This window comes from Astatotilapia calliptera, chromosome 16 (genome assembly GCF_964374335.1).
Source record: "Astatotilapia calliptera chromosome 16, fAstCal68.1, whole genome shotgun sequence".
NCBI classification, from domain to species: domain Eukaryota; kingdom Metazoa; phylum Chordata; class Actinopteri; order Cichliformes; family Cichlidae; genus Astatotilapia; species Astatotilapia calliptera.
In genome coordinates this window covers 2,203,510-2,225,891 of record NC_137437.1, presented here as the reverse complement: position 1 = coordinate 2,225,891, position 22,382 = coordinate 2,203,510, and the positions used below count along the sequence as shown (strand labels likewise).

General features: G+C 41.6%; 1 protein-coding gene across 1 annotated transcript in view; it reads left to right on the top strand.

Moving 5' to 3' along the window:
* Positions 1 to 22,382, top strand: part of ttn.2 (titin, tandem duplicate 2) — a 228,147-nt gene that overhangs the window by 22,931 nt on the left and 182,834 nt on the right. The window contains exons 9-37 of the mRNA XM_080290745.1: positions 1,534 to 1,593; positions 2,326 to 2,584; positions 2,815 to 2,881; positions 2,975 to 3,172; positions 3,828 to 3,967; positions 4,073 to 4,221; positions 4,304 to 4,531; positions 4,817 to 5,058; positions 5,352 to 5,584; positions 5,683 to 5,847; positions 5,933 to 6,101; positions 6,188 to 7,884; positions 7,975 to 8,256; positions 8,340 to 8,606; positions 8,762 to 9,034; positions 9,130 to 9,393; positions 10,959 to 11,219; positions 12,344 to 12,604; positions 14,476 to 14,739; positions 14,840 to 15,100; positions 15,360 to 15,620; positions 15,872 to 16,132; positions 16,213 to 16,357; positions 16,486 to 16,654; positions 17,380 to 17,611; positions 18,778 to 19,062; positions 19,737 to 19,862; positions 20,212 to 20,400; positions 22,299 to 22,349. Coding sequence (XP_080146871.1) covers positions 1,534 to 1,593; positions 2,326 to 2,584; positions 2,815 to 2,881; positions 2,975 to 3,172; positions 3,828 to 3,967; positions 4,073 to 4,221; positions 4,304 to 4,531; positions 4,817 to 5,058; positions 5,352 to 5,584; positions 5,683 to 5,847; positions 5,933 to 6,101; positions 6,188 to 7,884; positions 7,975 to 8,256; positions 8,340 to 8,606; positions 8,762 to 9,034; positions 9,130 to 9,393; positions 10,959 to 11,219; positions 12,344 to 12,604; positions 14,476 to 14,739; positions 14,840 to 15,100; positions 15,360 to 15,620; positions 15,872 to 16,132; positions 16,213 to 16,357; positions 16,486 to 16,654; positions 17,380 to 17,611; positions 18,778 to 19,062; positions 19,737 to 19,862; positions 20,212 to 20,400; positions 22,299 to 22,349 — 7,459 coding nt within the window. The remainder of the gene's footprint in view (positions 1 to 1,533; positions 1,594 to 2,325; positions 2,585 to 2,814; positions 2,882 to 2,974; positions 3,173 to 3,827; positions 3,968 to 4,072; positions 4,222 to 4,303; positions 4,532 to 4,816; positions 5,059 to 5,351; positions 5,585 to 5,682; positions 5,848 to 5,932; positions 6,102 to 6,187; positions 7,885 to 7,974; positions 8,257 to 8,339; positions 8,607 to 8,761; positions 9,035 to 9,129; positions 9,394 to 10,958; positions 11,220 to 12,343; positions 12,605 to 14,475; positions 14,740 to 14,839; positions 15,101 to 15,359; positions 15,621 to 15,871; positions 16,133 to 16,212; positions 16,358 to 16,485; positions 16,655 to 17,379; positions 17,612 to 18,777; positions 19,063 to 19,736; positions 19,863 to 20,211; positions 20,401 to 22,298; positions 22,350 to 22,382) is intronic.

Sequence of the window (22,382 nt, the reverse complement as noted above, 5' to 3'; positions counted from 1 at the left end):
TCTTCTCTGAGATGTGTGTGCTGCTTGTTGTGTCTTCAGGATGAGGGAGAAAAAAAGGCTGAGGCAGTGGCTACAGTGGTGGCCGCTGTTGACCTTGCTCGTGTCCTCAAGCCTGTGCATGGGGAGGGTGTTCGGAAAGAGGAAGAGGAGGATGTGGAGTTGAGGATAAAGCAACAGGCGGCAGCAACTGCAGAGAAACAAGTTATTGCAACAAAAACACTTCCTACTGAGCCTGCTGTGTCTGCAGAGCAGCACAGAGTCCAGGTCTCTCAGGTTGGACGAGTTCCCTGAATTCAGTTACTTACGTCTCATTTTAATGATATGGAGCATCAACTATCCTAACACACTCTGTTGATTACTCCAGATTCAGAGAACAACAGAAATCTTCTCCTGTGTGGACACTGGTGTCGTCCAGCCCCCAGTTCCACATTTCACAGTTTCTAAAGTTTCTGTTCCTAAACATGAACCTAGACATGAGGTAAGAAGAACAGCTTGAGGCCATCGTCGTCCCAAAACCTTCATTTGAATGTGAACATCTTAACATACAGTTTTCCTTCAGTCTAATCCCCGTTGATCCCGTCCTCACAGTATCATCCATCCTACCACAGCATTTGTTTCTTTTGAGGACTACCCCATCATAACATCCACTAGCTATAGCTTGTGGTTATTATATAACAGCAATAGTAACACTGTTTTTTTTTCTTAGATATGACTTTGTGTTTTGGTTCAGAGTAGTAGTCTGTAGAATAGATGAAGCAGTCACCTCGTGGAAAAACCATCTAAATCAGCTATCATCAGATAATCCCACCTCACGGATTAAATCAGTCACAGCAAAGAAACAGTTGCTGTTTCTCAACCTGTTTCAGTTTTAGTCCGTTTTTAGCTGGTTTAGATTTCCTGTTTAGCTTCAGTGTCTCTTGCTCACTAATCCCCAGCAGAATTTGGACTCACTATCTGTGTGTGATGGTTAATGCTGTTCTCATTGGCTGATCAGGTGTCCCTTGCTGGCTCTGCCATCGCTACACTGCACAAAGAGCTATCCTCCCCTTCAACCCCCAGAAAGATCATCAAGCCAGTCAAATCTCCCAGTCCGTCTCGACAGGCGGCGGTGGAGGTTCATGTGATACCTGAGCCCTTCCCACCACCGTTCAGAGATGTGCGATATAAGACTCAACTTGACAGCAGAGGCGCTTATGCGTTTAGTGAGGAAGAATTTGAGGAATGGGAGCCTCAGGTTGGTCTGATGTCCTCACTGCTATCATTCCTATCGTTCCTCAACTTAATCCTGTGTGGATGTTCACCTGAGTTCTTCTACCTATCTTAACGCAGCAGCAACTGATATGCTGCCTTTCACCTGCCTCATGAAGAATCCTCCTCCTCTTATTCCTGTCTTTGCTGCTTCACCTTCATCCCTCTGTCCTCTTTATATGGTTTTTTGTCTACTCTAACCTGTTTTCTCCCTTTATTCTAACAGAACCCCATACTTTGTTTTTTGGGGGACAATTTTTTAAGTTGTCTTGTTGGTTTCTGCAGGAGGTGGCTGCAGTGCCCACAAGATCCCAGGAGCCTGTTGTTCCACCCACTCTTATTGCTGTGAGTACTTTTCCTATCTGCTTCCTGTTTCCAATTAAATTCAGCTTATTTATAAAGAGCTAGTTGGCAAGAATGTACCTTAAATATCAGAGAGAAAACCTGATCCAGCCCTAAACATACACTTTATCAAAAGGAAAGACCCAATGAATGTAAGGTAACATGTTTTGTAGTGAAAACTTTAAAAGATAACTGATCCTTTCACAAAGTGCTGCATCTGACTTCATAACAGCCACTGAAGGTAGCAACATTTAAAGCTCTTCCTGTCATCAGTTTTCATAATAATACTACATAATTGCAGTTTGTGATTCAAATGTATCTATTTTACATTCAATGTAAGGAATAATATATTTTTACATTTTTTGCTAAGTGAACCCAATAATGTACGAGAACATGAAAACAATTCACAACATAATATTATAGAAATATGATCGTTCTTTCTCTCCCTTAGTACTCTCGCTACAGCATGTAGGATCGATTTTTAACCATTTAACAGAGCTTATACAACAGCCTGATAAGGAATTACATTAGTCTGGCCAAGAAGTAACAAATGCATGAACTAGTTTCCAGCATGTGTTTAATTTTGACAATATTACAAGACGAGGACATTTTAACGTGTGAGTTAAAGAGCGTATTCTGATCACTATTTACTCCTAGTAGGCCTTTTTGTCTTCAGAATATAAATGTGATGTAAAATCGCCGTACATCCTATAAACTTCTTTATGACTATTTCAGGGACTGAAGAACCTGACTGTGACCGAAGGTGAGTCAGTGACCTTGGAGTGCAAAATCAGCAGTCACCCTTCCCCGGTCATAATCTGGTTCAGGGAGGACTACAAGATCGAGAGCTCCATTGACTTCCAGATCAGCTACGAGCACGGATTTGCCAGGCTGATTATTCGTGAGGCATTTGCTGAAGACAGTGGCCGGTTTACCTGCACTGCCACCAATGAAGCAGGAACTGTGAGCACCTCCTGCTACCTGCTTGTGAAAGGTATCTATACTGGAATGATAAGCCAAAGTAAAGCTGACAAGCTTGTATGGAAATGAATTTACTGTAGAGGAGAAAAACAACTGGATTTTTGCACGAGCCTGCGGTCACCTGGTACAAAATTGATGAACACAACAGAGTCAAATGTCCAAGTTGTGGACATGCTAAAACATGTTAAACTACAGATCATCAAGTTTTATACAAACTAATTTGACTTTCACTTTCTCTTGTAGTTTCAGAAGAAATCGAAAGCAGAGAGGAAACAGCTGTCACAGAAATTGCAATCACACAAGAAAAAACGTGAGTTGTAAAAGTCAGATTCATTCTTTGCAGATTTATTGTCATGTAAGAATCCAAAGCTGCAGAATTGATAAAGCTATTGCTCCTCTTCAGTGTTGCAGCTGAAACAAAGCTGCAGACAGTGACAGAGTTGAGCGCAGGAGAACCTGCAGCTCCGTTCTTCATCAAGAAACCCACTGTGCAGAAGCTAGTGGAGGGAGGAAGTGTTGTGTTTGAATGCCAGGTTGGAGGAAATCCAAGACCTCACATTATCTGGAAGAAGAATGGCGTGCTGCTTACCACTGGATACAGGTGATACAGATTATAAAATACATACAGGAAAAAATGGATCCCCTGCTGAATATCTGAGTTTGCTGACTTGCAAAGAAATGAACAGAGACAGATATCAACCAGAAATCTATTGATTTGCATGTCACTGAGTGAAATAAGTATTTGATCTCTTTGATTTCATCTCCTATCTGTGGAACAAACAGGAACAGTTATAGTCCTGCTCCGTTATGAGTCAGCTGTTTTGTAATGTTTGCAATATTTTTAATGTTTTAGATCAGACCTTAAAAATTACCACAACTGTGATAATGATCTTTATTAACATGTAGGTAACTTACGTGTGTTTAGCAGTTCAGATATTTTCTTTATGAGGTCCTTTTAACAGTGGTCCTCTGATGACCATGTCATTGCAAAGCAGGTTAGTGTCTTTGAAAAGACATATTTACATCACCGGCCAATGTTTTTTGTGGATTTGCTTAACTGGAGCTAGCTATCATTGTCTTTTGTACGTTGTACACTCTCTAACATATCGTTTTTTTATTTTTTTTAAATAAAAATCCACTTTACTTTGTAAGTAATGGCAGTGACAAACCAAATATTAAGGTAGAACAATTTGTTATTGAGCCTTGAAATCATGCTGTGACGATGAAGCACTAGCTTGTTTTGGTTTTCTTATCAGATACAAAGTTGCCTACAAGGAAACTGGAGAATGTAAACTGGAGATCTCGATGACCTTTGCTGACGATGCCGGAGAATACTCCATCTTTGCTAAAAATCCCCACGGAGAAGCTTCAGCTTCCACCAGCCTGTTGGAGGAAGGTACTAGCATCCTTTTTTTGTTTTTTGCAGTTTTAAACTTTCTTTAAAAATCACTTTGAAAAGATGTGTCTGGCTTTATCTGCGTATCCGTATCTGTGTTTACAGAGGAATATGAAGCACATATGAAGCAGCACGATGTAACATATAAAACTGAAGTGACTACGTCAGTGGTTCAGGAACCCTCCGTGGTCGTGAGTCAGTATGAATTGGAACAGAGGAGGACAATAACCCCGATGAGCTTTGTCTCAGAAACGGTACTTGTGCTATAAACATTTGCAGTGCTGTGATAACAGATCTCAATCTACGGTTCATAATTAATGTCCATCATTTTTGCAGGAATTCCTCATTTCAGCCTTTGAGGAGAGGATAATACAGAAGATCGAACTGTGTATCATGACAATTACTTACAGAGAGCTTGTGGCAGAGGACGGAGAGCTGGTAGTGACTATAGCAGATGAGGAGGCAGTGCAGCCAGCCTTTGACACACCAGTGAAAAACTACAGGATCATGGAGGGAGTGGGAGTCACTTTCCACTGCAAGATGGTTGGAAAACCACTGCCAAAGGTATTGAGACACATTCATATAGTGAAACAACTTTCACTCATCCAACCAAAGTTGGGTATATCAGAGTGATGCTTTATAATAAATAATTTGGTTTGCCAAGAAATATAGGTTTTTGGCCTTTATTTATTATTTTGTAAATACCATTCCAGCGTTGCTGTAAAGAGAAACATTTAAATCTGACAGTACAACAAACAGCTATGTTTCATGCTTTCTGTCGAGTCATCGCACTCTCACAGCTTTATAGCGTTTAGCCAGCTTTGTTGATCTACTGTCATCTTGTGCCAGATTGCCTGGTACAAAGATGGCCAGCGCATCAGGCCCAGTGCGCGTTACCAAATTGAAGTTCTTCAAGATGGGCGAGCCAGTCTTCGTCTGCCTGTGGTGCTGCCAGAGGATGAAGGCGTGTACACTGCTTTTGCCACAAACATGAAGGGAAATGCAGTCAGCTCTGGAAAGCTTTATGTGGAGCCATCCGAAGCTGTAACGCCGCAGAGATACACACCACAGCCAGCAGTACAGAGGATAAGGTAATCTAATGATGGCACAATTAAAAAAGAAATTAAGAAAATCACATATCGCCATGAGAACTGGACGTTGGATGTTTTGGCTTATAGCTTAGCTTTTAAAAAAGGCAGACAATATTGGTGACTAGCAGAATAATAGTGGTGCTTTAATAATACACTAATAATACACACACTTTTAATAAGCACACAATATCAGGTTGAAAGCTTTCAAAGCTTCTATCCACTGCATGTTTTACATTAAAATTTGTTTTGTTTAACTGCAGCCATGTCAAATGACGACACTGCTTTTTTCTCAGATCGACATCTCCTCGTTCTCTGAGCCGCTCCCCAGGGCGTTCTTCCAGCCGATCTCCTCGCCAGTCTCCTGCCCGTCGATTTGACGAAACAGATGAGGCTCAGCTTGAAAGACTATACAAACCTGTATTTGTCATGAAGCCCTCCTCAATAAAATGTTCTGAGGGGCAAACTGCCCGATTTGATTTGAAAGTTGTTGGCAGGCCAATGCCTGACACATACTGGTTCCACAATGGTAAGAACAGAAAAGGTAGCAGAGAAAAATTTCTTGATGTCTACCTTTGTTTTCTGATTCAGCCTCTCAGTCAACTCATTTTGCCCTTCTTTTCCCAGGACAACAAGTGATCAATGATAACACACACAAGATAGTGATTAAAGAGGATGGTACTCAGTCCCTGATCATTGTCCCAGCCCTACCACAAGACTCTGGAGAGTGGACGGTTGTTGCTCAGAATAGAGCTGGACGGGCATCTCTCAATGTAACTCTTACTGTTGATGGTGAGTGATATATAGCACTCTTGAACTTTTTAGTTAACCAAAAGATCATATTGTTAGACATTGTGTTGTTTTTTGCTATCTATAGCTCAAGAAACCCTGGCACGTCCTCAATTTGTTGAAAAGCTGAAAAACATCACTGTAAAGCAGGGCACTCTGGTTGAGTTGGCTGTCAAAGCCATTGGAAACCCCCTGCCAGACATTGTGTGGCTGAAAAACAGTGACATCATCACCCCACACAAGCATCCACAGATAAAGTATGTAATATCTAGTATTTTATATTTTGTTTTCAGTGCAGTATAAAAGTGCTTTCTTCAGTATATGTGACCTTTTACTTTTTCAGGATTGATGGCACCAAAGGAGAAGCCAAATTCCAGATTCCATCTGCTTCAGGCTCAGACAGCGCCTGGTACACTGCTACAGCCATCAACAAGGCTGGTAGAGACACCACTCGTTGCAGAGTCAATGTTGAGGTGGACTTTGCTGCCCCTCAAACCGAGAGGAAGCTCATTATTCCTAGAGGAACCTACAAAGCTAAAGAGATTGCAGCACCCGAGTTGGAGCCGCTTCATTTGCGATACGGCCAAGAGCAGTGGGAGGAGGGTGATCTTTATGACAAGGAGAAGCAACAGAAACCACAATTCAAGAAGAAGTTGACATCTATCAGAATGAAGTGTTTTGGACCAGCCCATTTTGAGTGTAGACTCACTCCTATTGGTGACCCCAATATGGTAGTGGAGTGGCTGCATGATGGCAAACCTCTGGCTGCTGCTAATAGGTTGCATATGGTCAATGAATTTGGATACTGCAGCCTTGATTATGAAGTTGCTTATGCTAGGGACAGTGGTGTTATTACTTGCAGAGCCACAAACAAATGTGGAGTTGACCAGACCTCAGCCACCCTGATTGTCAAGGATGAGAAGGGACTTGTTGAGGAAACACAACTTCCTGAAGGCAGGAAGGGAGCATATAGGATGGATGAGATTGAGCGCATGGCTCATGAGGGAGGACCTGCAGGAGTCGGCGCTGATGAAGAATCTGAAAAGACAAAACCTGATATTGTCTTGCTTCCTGAACCAGCAAGAGTGCTGGAAGGCAACATTGCACGATTCCGCTGCAGAGTAACTGGTTATCCAGCACCAAAGGTTAATTGGTACCTCAACGGACAACTTATCCGCAAAAGCAAGAGATATAGACTCCGTTATGATGGTATTTACTATTTAGAGATTGTTGACATCAAGTCCTATGACTCAGGAGAGGTTAGGGTGGTTGCTGACAATCCTTTAGGAACAGCTGAGCACACAGTAAAGCTAGAGATCCAGCAGAGGGAAGACTTTAGAACTGTCCTGCGTCGTGCACCAGAACCAAAACTTGCAGAGGCTACACACGAGCCTGGCAAGATTGGATTTGATATTGTGAAGATGGACCGACCTAGTGAGGCTTCACAAGACAGGGAAGTGGTTAAGCTGCGTAAGACACAGAGAATTCTTCATGAGAAAACTTCAGAGGAGTCTGAAGAACTGAAGAGCAAGTTCAAGCGCAGAACAGAGGAGGGTTTCTATGAGTCTATCTCGGCTGTAGAGCTTAAGTCTCGCAAGAGGGATGACTCTTATGAAGACCTATTGAAGAAGACTAAAGAGGAGCTGCTCCATCATATGAAAGAGAAAGAAGAAGCTGAAAGGAAGAGGATGGAGGAAGAGGGTAAACTCACTATCCCCACAATAAAACCTGAACGGGTCCTGCTCTCTCCCAGCATGGAAGCACCCAAGATCCTGGAACGCATTGCAAGCAAGACTGTTGCTCCAATGGATGAGGTTCGTTTCAGAGTCAGAGTAGTTGGTAGACCAGAACCTGAGTGTCAGTGGTTCAAGAATGGCATTCAGCTGGAAAAGTCTGACCGTATTTACTGGTACTGGCCTGAGGACAATGTATGTGAATTGGTCATAAGAGATGTCGAAACACAAGATTCTGCTAGCATCATGGTTAAGGCCATTAATATTGCTGGGGAGTCCTCAAGTCATGCCTTCCTGCTTGTACAAGGTAAAGCAAGTTCATCTAAAATCATTTCTGCGCCATGCTAAATTTTCTTTGTCTTGATTTGTTTTTGTCTTCTTCATTTCGCTGTTGCAGCCAAGACAGCAGTTACCTTTACCCAAAACTTGGAGGATACGAGTGCCAAGGAGAAGGATACCATGGTGACCTTTGAGTGTGAAACCAATGAACCCTTCGTCAGAGTCAAATGGTTTAAGAACAACACGGAGATCTTCTCAGGAGACAAATACAGAATGCACTCTGACAGAAAAGTCCACTTCCTATCTGTGCTAATGATTGAAATGAGGGATGACGCAGAATACACCTGTGTGATTGCAGATGATGAGAACATAAGAACGAGTGCAAGGCTTCACGTGGAAGGTAATTTATCTAGAATATCCACCGGAACTGTCCTGTTCCTGTAAATTACATAAAAATGGTTCGGTATGTTGTTCTGTATCCAGGTGCTGCTCTCGAGCTCATCAAACAAATGGAGAACATTGAGGTACCAGAATCCTATGCTGGCGAGTTTGAGGTCGAGTTATCTCGTGAAGATGCTGAGGGCAGCTGGCTCTTTGGAGACAAAGTTCTCTCACCCAGCAATAAATACATCATATCGTCACGTCGAGGAAGACACACTTTGTCTGTCAAGGATGTCAGGAAAGAGGACCAGGGAAAATACACCTTTATATGCGGTGATCTGAAGACCAGTGCCTCACTAAAAATGAAACGTAAGCTTAAAATGTGAAGTGCATGTTACTGCTGCTGGCAAACAAGAGAATTTTCATCAGTGTATTTCAACAGCGTTCTGTTGTTTCACAACTTTAACCTGTTGAAAAACATTGTGGGTAATTGTCTGATTGCATGTTTTTACCTCTGCCTTCAGTGCGTCCAGTGACACTGATGCAGCCCCTGACTGATCTGATAGTCTGTGAGGGTGATATTGCTCAGCTGGAGGTCAGGTTTTCCCAAGAGAATGTTGAGGGAACCTGGATGAAGAACGGCCAGGCCATTTCTGCCTCGGAACGTATCCACATTGTCATTGACAAGATGGTTCACAAGCTGCTGGTGGAGAATATCAGCACAGAAGATGCTGCCTTGTACTCTTTTGTGGTTCCTGCCCAGGACATCTCCACCTCAGGCAAACTCAGTGTTCAAAGTAAGAGTTAGAATTGGGTTTGAATATAAACTTAAAAATATTTTGTTAAAAAAAATTGTGACTTTTGACTGTCATCTTGTTGCTCTTTCTTACAGCTATTGACATTGTAGTGCCACTGAAGGATGTATCCTCTATTGAAGGCACAAAGGCTGTCCTGGAGGCTAAGATCTCTGCCCAGGACATCAGCTCTGTCAAATGGTACCATAATGACAAACTGTTGACACCCAGTGACCGAATCCAAATGGTGGCAAAGGGAGCAAAGCAGCGGCTGGTCTTCACCAGAACCTTTGCATCTGATCAGGGTCACTATAAACTAGTTGTTGGCAAGGTTGACACCAGCTGTAGCCTGACGGTTGAAGGTAAGAAAGATTTTTAGTGCAGTGAAAAAGTATATGTCACCTTCTGGATTTTGTTTTTCATATATCTCATATTTAAATATTTCAGATCATTAAACACATTTTAATATTATAACCCAAGTAAAGGCAAAAATTTTTAAAGTTTTTAAATGACGATTTTATCTGTTAAGGCAAAAAGCTATCCAAACCCATCTGGCCTATCCTAACCAAATAACTGGTAAGGCCACTCTTGGCAGGAAGAACTGCAATGAAACATTGAATCTTCCACATCACTGTGTATGAATGTTGTCTGCCGTCTTTGTAGAATTGTTTTAACTCTGCCACATTGGAGGGTTTTTGAACATAAACGGTCTGTTTAAAGTCACGCCAAAGCATCACAACAGGATCCCAGTCCAGATTTTAACTGGATTTGACTGACTCCTGAACCTTTATTTTGTTTTTTGACCAGTTTAAAGGTGGATATGCTAAAGTGCTTCAGATCACCGTGTGGGTGTATAATCATTGTAATGTTTTTTGCCTTTTGGTCAACTGTGTCTTTTGTAGTCAACGTCTCCCTTGGATGCCATATTTGCACTTATGTTTCTTATTGTTAAATCATGAACACTGACTTTAACTGTGGCTGTAAAAGGTTGAAGTTCTTTAGAGGTTGTTTTGGGTTCTTTTGTGACCTCCTGGAAGAGTAATCAGTGCCTTTTTGGAGTCTGTAAACAGTAGGGATGGGTATCGTTTAGGTTTTATACGATACCAGTACCAAACCGGTACTTTTGAAACGGTGCTTGAACCGGTGCTTAAAGAATGGAGAACACACACTTTGTCCAAAAACCTCTCATGTTTAGCAAGCTATCAAATACGGCGCATTTCTCGGCTTTTAACAAAATGCTATACGTCGCCAGGTTCGTCGTCAGATTCTTGGTGTTACCTCCTTTGACAGTATCACAGTATCAGCTTAAAGCACTTGTTGCTGCTGAGTTTGCATCTTTTGCTGTGAAGTACAGCCAGACTTTTGACCGCTTCGCCTTGGGCATTTTTAATCTGTAGCTCTGCTCTAAAAGAACGTACGTACCTGGGCCCGCCTACTATCCTCGGAAACGTAAAATGATTGGCTAGAATCTAAAGTGTATCACATCTCAGGAAAAATAAAGCACCGAAATGTGTGCTTTTCGGTCTGGTTACTACCGTTTATGTCAGAACCAGTGCCATAATGGCACCGGATACCGGTACCCATCCCTAGTCAACAGGTCTGTTGGTAATTAGCTCTGGGTGTGACTATTGAACTCGGCTTTCCAAAATATGTGGCTAATCAGTTAATTAATGATTTAACAAGCGGGGCAATTACTTTTTCACATAAAGCCATGTTAGTTCAGGCACCTTTTTTCCTTAAAGAATTAAATTATCATTTGGTCTAAACTTAGTGTAAATTTTGCTGACTGAAAATATTAGTGTGAGAAAAATATATACAAAAAAATCATGGAGGGGGCAAATACTTTTTCACAGCATTGTACTTTCAGCGTGATACTGTTTTTAGGTTCCAGTCTCACTTTCATACTCTAACCATTTCATTTTTACAGAGGTACACATTGTGAAACACATGGAGGACAAAGTGTGTTCAGAGTCCCAGAATGTGACGTTTAATGTTGAAGTCTCTCACCCTGGAATTGACTCAGTCTGGACATTCAGGAACCAGCAAATCAAACCTGGACCCAAATCCAAGATTGAGTCAAAGGGAAAGGCTCACTCTCTGACAGTCATTGACGCCATGAAAGATGAGGAGGGCCAGTACATGTTTCATGCTGGTGAAAAGACATCTAGTGCCAAGCTTACTGTCTCTGGTATGTCTAACTTTTAAGATATTATGGATATTGTGTGTTTTACTCAGATGAAATCATTTACACAATCACTGATTTTAAAAAAGACTCACTGGCACATTGGGGTGGTAGTGCCCATCTTCAAGAAAGATCGCACTCCTCAGCCTCCCTGGGAGGATCAATGCCAGATTACTGGAGAAGGGAATACATCAGTTAGTTGAACCTCAGATTGAAGATGAACAACGTGGTTGTATTCCTCAACGTAAAGAGCTGGACAAGTTTTCTATCCTCTCAAGAATATTCAAGCATATTCTACAAGTGTTTTGTGGATTAGGAGAAGGCATTCGAGAACATGGGGTATCCATTGCTTGCTTGCTTCTGGGCCAGAGATGAGTTTTTGTGGAGGAATTTAAGAATCCTGGGCTTGTTCAGAGTGAGAGGAGAGGGAAGTAGGGGATTGATGGATTAGTGCAGCGACTACAGCGATTTGGACACTGTAACCCTCCATTGTGATGAAGAGAGAGGTGGGTGTAAAAGCAAAGATGTTGATAAACTGGTTGATCTACGTCCCTACTCTGTTCTATGGTCACACGCTCTGGGTAATGATCAAAAGAATGAGATCTTAACAACAAGGCACAGAAATTAGTTTTCTCTGAAGGATCGCTGTGCTCAGGCTTAGATATAGGAGCTCAGTTATCTGAGAGGGATTCATTCCACATAGAATGGAGCCAGGTAAGGTGGTTCGTGCATCTGATGTTTCCTGGGTGAGGAAGGGTAGACACGAGACATGCTGGAGGGATTATGTCTCTTGGCTGGCCTGGGAATTACTTGGTGCAACCTTGGATGGAGGAAGTGGGTGGGAAGAAGAAGGTTTGGTCTCTTCTCAGACTGCTGCTCCTTGACCTGCCACTTCAGATAAGGGAAATCCACACACTAGATGATAATTTGTTACTTAATTGTTGGTACACATTTCACATTTTGCTGACATTTATACCTACCCATACCCATCTTTGACAAAAACGTGGATTATTTTAAAGCAGCTGTTTTTTTATTATGACAGAAGATTGTGTGTGTTGGCATTTGCTGTTTCTGTGATTAGGACATGTGGTCAGAAGTGAAACAGAAATGTTACTTTCTGCTGCCATTAGGTGGAGCCATTACACGGCCCCTGCAGGATGTGACAGTGGCGGAGTCTCAGACTGCTGAGCTTGAGTGTGAAGTTGCAAATGCCAATGCTGAGGGCAAGTGGCTTAAGGAGGGCCAGCCCATTGACTTCAATGAGAATGTGGTGAGTGAGGTGAACGGAGCCATCAGGCGCCTCATCATCAACATTACCAGGCCACAGGATGTCGGAGAGTATACCTACCAGGTGGCCAACTCCAAAACTACAGCTAATCTCAGGGTGGAGGGTAAGTACTAGCTTCCCACTACCACACACACACATGGTGTTCACATAACCAAGATAAATAAAACAGGACATTTACCGGGAACATACTGAGGTAAATTAAATACGACAATCAAAATAAAAGTAGTTATTGAAAGAAAATTTAAAAATTAACATTTTGTGGGAAAAATGCAAAGTGAGTGCTGAAAACTGAAAGATTTTGTCTGTTATATACAGCTCTAAAGGTTATCTGGGAATGTCCTGTTCATTTGTCGCAAAAAATAATGACTTGGTAAATGTTTGTTTAAACTTTTATGATAGTTTCAGACAGACTCACTATCACAATATTTGCAGTAGTTATTATACATATTATAGCTCTAGTAACTATAATAAGTGTTATATTTGTACGGTCGATCCATGGGACCAGTACTGGAAGTCGGGATTAATCCTAATCTCTGATCCTATGAGTTTTACCCAGAAGGCGGAGCAGATCTTAGATGGAGCGTATGGGTGAGGGGATTCATCCAGTAATAACTATCCCTCTATAAGTACTAACTACCATGGCTCCTCTCATTTAAAACAAACAAACAAAAAAAAATGGGAGCCCTCAGTAACTTAGCAGCTTGTAAATCTAAGAATAATAGGAGCTATTTATACTAATATGGATTCATCCTCAGGTTTTTACATTTACTGTTTCACGAAAGTTTAAAAAGGTTCACAAATGAAACTTTTTGAATACAACGTATTTTATTAAAGCAAAAGCCAAAGTAAATTAGAATAATTATTACAGAATCAAATTACTTGAATTATTCTTACCTAATTAACTGATTCTGAGTTAATGCTGATTTTATTAGAATCTTTGAGAGGAGATGGTCTGAGGAGAGAATGGCCACAGACACACTCATCTCTGTGTGGATATTGTCCAATAGAAATAGAGCCAAGTTCATGGAAGTTGCATCCCATTCAGAAACAATGGAAATCTCAATCCTCTTGGATTTATAATCTCAAACGGCAAAAATAAGTAGAGAAAAAGTCAAAAATCCTAAATCCAATTAGTGAGCCCACAGTGTCGGCATTGGTTGTTCCTCTGGTGTTACTTGCTATAATTTCACCTCAATAACAGTGGCTGTGACATCCATCCACCATTACTGCCACCTCATCTGTCCTAACACATTCATTTTCTCACTTTTTCTCTTCATAACTCTGTTCATTTGTCCCATTATACTCAATATGATTTCTTTTATTAAATCCTGCACATTAAAATCAGACGTTCTTTTAGATTAGTGGCTCACTTCCCCCTCCCATCCTCCACACCCACACACACCCACAGCCTCTGAGGTCATCTCCACACACACACTCAGTGAGAGGCCTGCACCTAGAATCATTATTATAGATTATATTTTCTTATTTGTATGTTGGTTAAATTTATACCTGATTATATTCTGATCACTATTAGGAAGCGAAACACGATTAACCACCAGCAAAATCCCCTCATGTTAATCTGTGTTTAACACTTGCAACATACTTTATGTATCATACAATCATGTGTGACACCAATGTGCCAAGGATGAAGCTGGATAATATCTGCACATTAGAATAAGTTTCATTCCTCATATTAATTAGACTTATATCTCTATTGTATGTTTGATTAAAAAAAAAGATGATTTATGAGTAAAAGCACATACAGATAGACTCCATTTAGCGCTCTGCATCACCTTTAACATAAGAGGCTGGATGTTAAGAACTTGTACTCTCAGATGTGATGAGAGGTAAGCCGGGGGGACTTCAGTCTCTGTCTGTCCCACCTCTCCTGACAGAACTAAAATGCTTCCAAAACTAACGAATCACCTCCGTGTGTATACATTAAAGTTAGCAGAGCTTTATATTTATATGCAGGAGTGAAGATCAAGAAAACTCTGAGGAACCAGACCGTGACGGAGACCCAGGAAGCAGTGTTCACACTGGAGCTCACACACCCCGATGTGAAAGGATCCCAGTGGATTAAGAACGGGGTGGAACTGCAAAACAGCGAAAAGTACGAGATCGTCTCCAGTGGCGTGGTCCAAACGCTGAAGGTCAAGGACTGCAACATACAGGACGAGTCTGTTTACTCCTTCAAACTTGGAAAACTTTCTGCCAATGCCAGACTCAACGTAGAGAGTAAGTGTCAGATTTTATCAGCATAACCAAGAATTGTGCACAATGTTGTCAGGTATCATCATATCACATGAGTGGTTTATCTGCTACTTTTTTCCTGCAGAAATCAAAATTGTGAAGAAGATAAAAGATGCGACGTCTCTGTTGGATGGCACAGCCTCCTTTGAGATGAGCCTCTCACATGACAACATCCCTGTTAGGTGGATGTTTAAAGGTTTGGAGCTGAAGTCAAGTGAGAAGTGCAAGATTCTGTCTGAGAGGAAAGCACACAAACTGATCCTGAAGAATCTGGACAGCAGCGATGCAGGAGAGTACGTGGCTGTGGTTGGACACTTGCAGTGCAGTGCTGTACTCACCGTGGAGGGTATGTAGCACTATAAGACAAACTGCATGTGAAGTCTTGCATTTAGATCGCAAGATAGTAACTCCAAGCTGCTCTCTGACACATCCATCAGAGTATGAATGTTAGATCAAAAACACTTAAGCACAGATTGCAGGTAGAGTGAAAAGCAGTCCATCCACTTACTGAAGAATATAAAGAATGTTTATGGTGTTTGAGACGAGAAGAATATTTGTCTAATCTTTTGTTATCCATGTCTTGTGACCTGATTTACTACATGCAGCTCTGCTGGTCACTAAACCCATGAAAAGTGTGGAGGTACCAGAGACTCAAGTGGCCACATTCGAGTGTGAAGTCTCCCACTTCAATGTGCCGTCCACCTGGCTGAAGAACGGAGTGGAGATTGAGATGAGTGACAAGTTCAGGATTGTGGTTCAGGGAAAACTCCATCAGCTGAAGATCATGAACACCAGCAGGGACGACTCTGCAGAGTACACCTTCATTTGTGGCAACGACCAAGTGTCTGCAACACTCACCGTCAACCGTAAGAATTCTGACCTCCCACAACGTGATATGAAAATACTGTATCAGAATGAGACTCAAAAGGGGGGTTAAAATAATTTCTAAATTATATAATCACCTAATTTAACATATTTTAAGCTTTAAAGTTTCAGAATTCTCGCTATATATTTGAGCTGCATATCTGAATAACTGCATACAGTAATAGCTGAAATTCTTCAAAAGCAAACACAGTGAATGTGTCTTTTTGTATTTCCCTCAAATTTCGTCCTCCAGCGGTTCTGATCACCTCCATGCTGAAGGACCTGAATGCCCAAGAGAGAGACACTATCACCTTTGAGGTCACCGTCAACTATGAAGGCATCACGTACAAATGGCTGAAGAACGGCGTGGAAATGAAGTCGTCGGACAGGTGCCAGGTCCGCAGTCGGCAGCTTACGCACTCCCTCACCATCCGAAACGTTCACTTTGGAGACGGAGGAGAGTACAAGTTTGTGGCCGGCTCTGCTGCCACCACTGCTAATCTCTTTGTCGAAGGTAACCTGGTGCTGAGCACGTTTACAGTCTGTAGAGGTGAGAAATGCTACGAAACGTCTCTGAAAATGTTGTTCTTTCAGCTCGTGTGATTGAATTCACCAAGAAGATCAAGGACATAAAGATCACAGAGAAGAAGAAGGCGATTTTTGAGTGTGAGGTTTCTGAGCCAAACATCCAGGTGATGTGGATGAAGGACGGTCAGGAGATGGACATGTCTGAGGAAAGGTCTGTCAGTGCTCGTCAAAGTTTGGCCACACTTAATCTGAAAATCACTATTCCCAGCGTCTCCTTTGGACAATGAAAGCTTTTAGAGGTTAATTGTGAGTTGGATATCTTCTGCCTTGAATCCAAAGGTATATTGTGACAGCAGAGAAGTATGTTCACCGCCTCGTGATCCAGACGGTTCGAATGTCTGATGCTGGGGAATATTCAGTGGTAGCTGGATCAAGCGTCTCCAAGGCCCGGCTCACAGTGGAGGGTCGCGACATTCGGATCTCGGAACCTCCTGAGCGGGAAATTACGGTGAAGTGGTTTTAAAGTTCATTTACTGATGTTTCAGAATAAAACTTCTGTCTTTCAGGTAATCACAGTTTGAGGATTAAAGGTGATTCGCTGTTTTTTAAGACTGTTCATTTATTTAATTGCAATGAGTTTCATCTTATTTTAATCCTAAGTTAACTTTTGCAACCAAAGCTGCTCTGTTTCACAACCACAGGCGTTACGCAGAGAAGTTAGTGTCAGTTTGGTGCATCTATATGTTTTAGCTTGGAAAGACACGGGCGAAGTTTACAGATACTGAACCTGACATTAACATTTTTATTTCTCTTTTATTTCTTATTTAGAAATATGCCTTAAAGTAATAAGGCATAAAGATACACTAGAAACAGTGTGTAAATATTTAGATATTATTCTGTTCTCTCTGTGGAAGCAGTGACGATTGGCCATAAAAATAAAAAATAACTATTAATGTTTACATATGACCTGCTCAGGTTTGTCAGTCCCCCACAGCATGTTTTACTGCACTCACATTTTAAAAAGCAACTTAAATAGTAGAATTTTGGGTGCTTGGTGATTGTATTTACTGACATTTTCAACAGAAAATAGGGCCTTAACTCTATTATTGTAGGGTCTACTTTACAATATAAAGCACCTTGAGGCGACAGTTGTTGTGATTTGGCGCTATATAAATAAAACTGAATTGAATTGAACAGAGATAGAAATGTAAATATTTCACTATCCCCTCCTAGGTTCTGGAGAAACACCGTGCAACCTTTGAGTTTGAAGTGAATGAAGAAGATGTGGAGGGTCACTGGCTGAAGAACGGTGTGGAGATCCAGTTCTCGATGGAAGAACGATTTAACTACGTGACCATCAGGAAGCTGCATCGCCTCACCATCTCAGAGACCTACAGGAGTGATGCTGGGGAGTACACCTTCATCGCTGGCAAAAATAGAAGCACCATGCAGCTTCGAATAAACAGTAAGTCCAGCGTGACGTCACACAGAAAGAATGATGTACAGTATGAACACATAAAAACTGGTTGTTTCTTGTTTGTTTCTAAAAAGGCCATTTATTTCAAACTTTCTCATCAGTGATACAATTGTGCTTTGAAGGTTACATACACTCATCATTCTCACCATTTTGGCTTTATAATTATTTCTTTGAGCTGCTATTTTTAAGGGTAAAATGTCTGTTCGGCTTATATCTTTAATGATTTAAATAAAATTAGAACTGGGTTTGAATTTTTTTAGGACTTTTCTCTAATCACAGGGTTAAACGTATATGTACAAGCTCAAGTATATACAGCGCTCCCTCGCTATAACGTGGTTCGCCTTTCGCGGTTTCGCAGATTTTTTTTGGTGCAATTTAGTTTTTTGGGTTTTTTACAGCGCATTGTCAATTAATCTCGTGCTGTGTCTCCTGTACAGTACAGAATGCGTTCAGCTTGTCAAATTTACATAAATCTTCGATTGCTAGCAGCGTGACTCTGACGTGAAGTTTTCTCCCCAACAAACACAACAACGCTGAAAACGTCGTCACCTGCAGGTCCCTTTGGTTTCATTCTGTAATACTGGACTTATTTTTCTACAAGGCCTGAACTTTGAGAATATTTAAATAAGAGAGAAAAGTGTATTAAGTGTGTAGTGAGGGGTTTGACAGCCTTAAAACATCTATGTTAATTGTAAAAAATAAAGTTGGCTACTTTCGCCTATCGCAGGTTATTTTTAGAACGTAACTCCCGCGATAAACGAGGGACCGCTGTACATGCAGCTGAAGGTTCTAGCAGGCCTAAATGCAGACACGGAAGGATGGACACAAGAAAGCAATTCATATTACATCACAAAAGGTCCAGGAAACAAAACATGAAGCACAAAAGGGAAAATTAAATCCACCCACAGAGAACAGCAATCAGGAAAGTGGAGATGTGATGAAAGCAAAACACAGCTGAAAAGAAATGGATGATGAGAAAACTAAAAGCAAGGCACAGAGGACAAAGAATCCAAATAACACAGGAAGTGAAATATGGTGACCAAATACATAGACACACATGAACTTAATACAGGGGAAGTGACATGAGAGGATGGAGCAAGAATATCCGTATATTCCAGTTAAACTTTACCTCTAAAATATTCTGCCTCGTTCAGTCCCCGAGCCTCCTCAGATCCTTCGCCACATGGAGCCCCAGTCGGTGGAGGCTGGAAAACCAGCTCGCTTCTCAGTCCAGGTGAGCGGTGTTCCCCAGCCTCAGGTCTTCTGGTACAAAAACTCCCAGGCTCTCTCCGCTGGCTTCAAGTGCAAGTTCCTGCACGATGGCAACGAGCACACACTGCTGCTCATCGAGGTCTTTCCTGAAGACGCTGCTGTCTACACCTGTGAGGCCAAGAACGAGTATGGCACTGCCACAAGCACTGCAACACTCAATGTTGAAGGTGAGACATGGATGTGACTTGATAGTCAGTTTTGTATAAAACAGATTGTTGGTTTCTGCTGAAATCGGCATTTTTTCCTGAGTAGAGTGCATGCTCTCGCCATTAGCCCAACATCACAGTTTTCATGGACACAACTCTCCACCAGAAATAGGTCAGATCGTACCAGAAGGTGGAAATGACTTCTGCATATTTTTAAGTTGCACTTTATTATTAATTCAACGTGATCATTAAGAGGTGATGATAGCTTCAATATAATGCAAATGATGTAGGGCAGCAGAACAACAAGCACTAAAATACGAAAAGAAAAAAGTTTTCCTAAAGTTTTGGAAAAGATAAAGAAGAAGACTATTTGTATAAGAGTGTTCTTACCTGACAGCGTGTGGAGTTTTTGCATCGCTAACCAACCAGCTAATTAGAAAGTGTATGAATATGCAGTGCAAGCCTGCAGGGAGCCTCCACACTGCTCCCCCTGGTGGATACACATGCTTTTACCACTGATTGCTCATTAAGGGCGTTACTACTCATAGTTGTGTCGTCCACGTCACAGGCGGCAATATAGCAACCGTCAAGGAGACCAGTCAAGGATTGGCCGAGGACCCACCATTGCCCTGCCAGGGTCCAGGCAGACATTGTAAGTGGCTGTATCTGTACTGATTCAGGTTCTTGTGTTGCAGTTTCAGAGGTGGTTTCTCCAGACTCCCCCGCCACTGTTGCTCCCCCTGTCATCATCTCACCCATGGCCAGCACTTCAGCCTGCGAGGGCGCACCAGCTTGCTTCCAGTGCAAAGTCCGTGGAGATGGTAAAAAATACAATTTCTTATTGAGTGATGCTGTGATTTTTTTAATACTGAAACAAAGTGATGGTATTGCTCAGTTCCTGGTAGTTACGCTGCACAGAATTTTAAGTTGAAACTTTATTCAAACCTGTGGCCACTTCCTGTGAATGGAATTTCCTACCTACGCATAAGTTTCAGTAGTAGTGTGTCCTTTGGTCTTCTCTTGAAGCCATTGGGACTTCACTGAAACTTGATTATGGCACGCGACTAATTAACCACCTTCTGACTTATTTACTCTTGCTGTTGACCCACAGTGCAAATTTACTGCAGTATATTTACACAAGCCGTGCTTTTTCCTTTGTCAACCATCAAGATGTGAAGATAAGCTGGTTCCACAAGAAAAAGGAAATCAAACAGTCCGAATTCTTCAGGATATCTCAGTTTGATGACAGCTGTCAGCTGGAGATCTCCAGGGTTTATCCAGAGGACGAGGGCGAGTATACCTGCATGGCCACAAACAATGGAGGGACGGTGTCCTGCTCTGCAACTCTTACATTAGACGGTGAGTTTATTACTAAAAAGAAAGGCTGCTTTTCTTACTCTGAGACAATTGAAGTGTCACTAACAGAAGCTCACAGCAGTGCTGGTTTCAGATCAACACACTCTCACTGAATCTGTAGATTATGATTTGGTGTTGTGCTGTCTGGCGATAACAAATCCTGCACATTCAGTTTTCAGAACTTGTTCTTTGAGGTTAGGATTAAGTTATACATTAAAGTGAATCTCAACAGCAACAACAGTGGGCAAAGGAAAAAGGGAAAAATCTGCCTGTGTAATGATGGCATTCATCCATCCATCGGCTGGAGCCCATCCCAGCTGTCTAAGGAAGGGCACACCCTGGACAGATCGCGAGTCTGTTGCAGGGCTAGCACATAGAGACAGACAACCATCCACACTCACATTCATACCTTTAGAGGTGTTCACAATTTAGAGTTACCAATTAACCTATCACTACTAATTGCATCACTTTGGACTGTGGGAGGAAGCTGGAGTACCCGGAAAGAACCCATCGTACTGCCTATGGTGGCATTGGAGGATCATAAAATGAATAATAATAAAAATGAGAAAAATGTGGGCTTTTGTGTTGGAAGTGTTTATTAACCATGTAGAATTAACTTTGTAAAATTACTCCCATTGCAATGTGTTTTATAGTTATATAGGAATGCAATGAAAGGTGACCAAGGCTCAGGGAACAATCTTTCATAAAAATACAAACAAGTAAATATCATTGTGTATACCTTTTCCTTTTTCACCTGAGTTCTGTGTCAAAGTTTTTATCCACGCTTTCTTTACTGAAATATGACCTCATGAGCCCTCAGTCACTTTCAGTTTAGTGATTTGAAATGCTAGTGGGGACGCTCAGCCATGATAGTGAGGGATCATTTGCTCTGGTCCAAGTAGTTTTGGTTGTTTTGAGTATTTTTGTAGTTAGTTAGTTTAGTTTGTAGTTTTTGTTATGCTGTGAAAGGACAGAAGATATTCCCTTATTCCCAGCTCCTGACAGATCACACAAATGGTGCTTACTGGGATGTAAATAGAACAAAGTACACTGAGCCAATGAACATGCGTTATTTCAGGGAAAAAGCAAACGTGGGACAGATCAGCCACCACCAACATCACTCACCTAAAGATACCTTCAATTTGCCAAAAGCCAATTTCATCCAACCAATCACAAGCTGTACAGTGCCACATGGGGGGAGGCCCACTTTTATCTGTGTGTAGCTAGCATGCCAAAATCAGAAATAAGCTGGTTCCACAACCAACACTCGGTTTAGCCTAACAAGAATGAAAACACTGTCTGATGAAAACACTCTCGTCGTAGTGGATGATTTGGCCAGTACTCCTGTAAGACTGCTAATACTGCTGAACAGGCCAGGTGCTCAGCCACACTCACCATAAACGAAGAAGGTAACCCGTCCTAATTAGCTCCAAGCAAAGCTTGAGAGGATGTCCTGAACTGAGGTGCAACATTCACTGTCACATTAGTTACTAGTGGGTTTGATTCTCTGAAATTATTTTTCAATCAGAAAAATTTAACAAAAAAGCCTCAAAACAGGAACTGACAGAAGTTAGTAACCTGACTCATTTTCAGATACAGAATGTGAATTTGCTTCAAGGCAGCTACAGTAAGACTTACATTTATTTGAGTGTGTTTGAGCGCACTGCAGTATTAAAAACAGAAAAGAAAAAAATAGAAAATTATCCAAACACTCTGAGACCTGCTCAGAATAAAGATATGGAAGCAATACTTTCTGTAGGGAAAGACATTAAGAGGGGTAGAAAACTGTCAGTACACATGTAAATGTACATTATATGTGAAAGAAATGTGTGTCTACATCTGCCCATGTTGGGATCAGTGTGTTGATGAAAAGGGAATAAATGTCATGGCTTTCTTCACAGTGACTCACGTGAGAGAGCAGGCTGAAACCAAGACTGAGCTGGAAGTCAAAGGTAAGGTCATAAAGTTAACTTTTCACCACATAT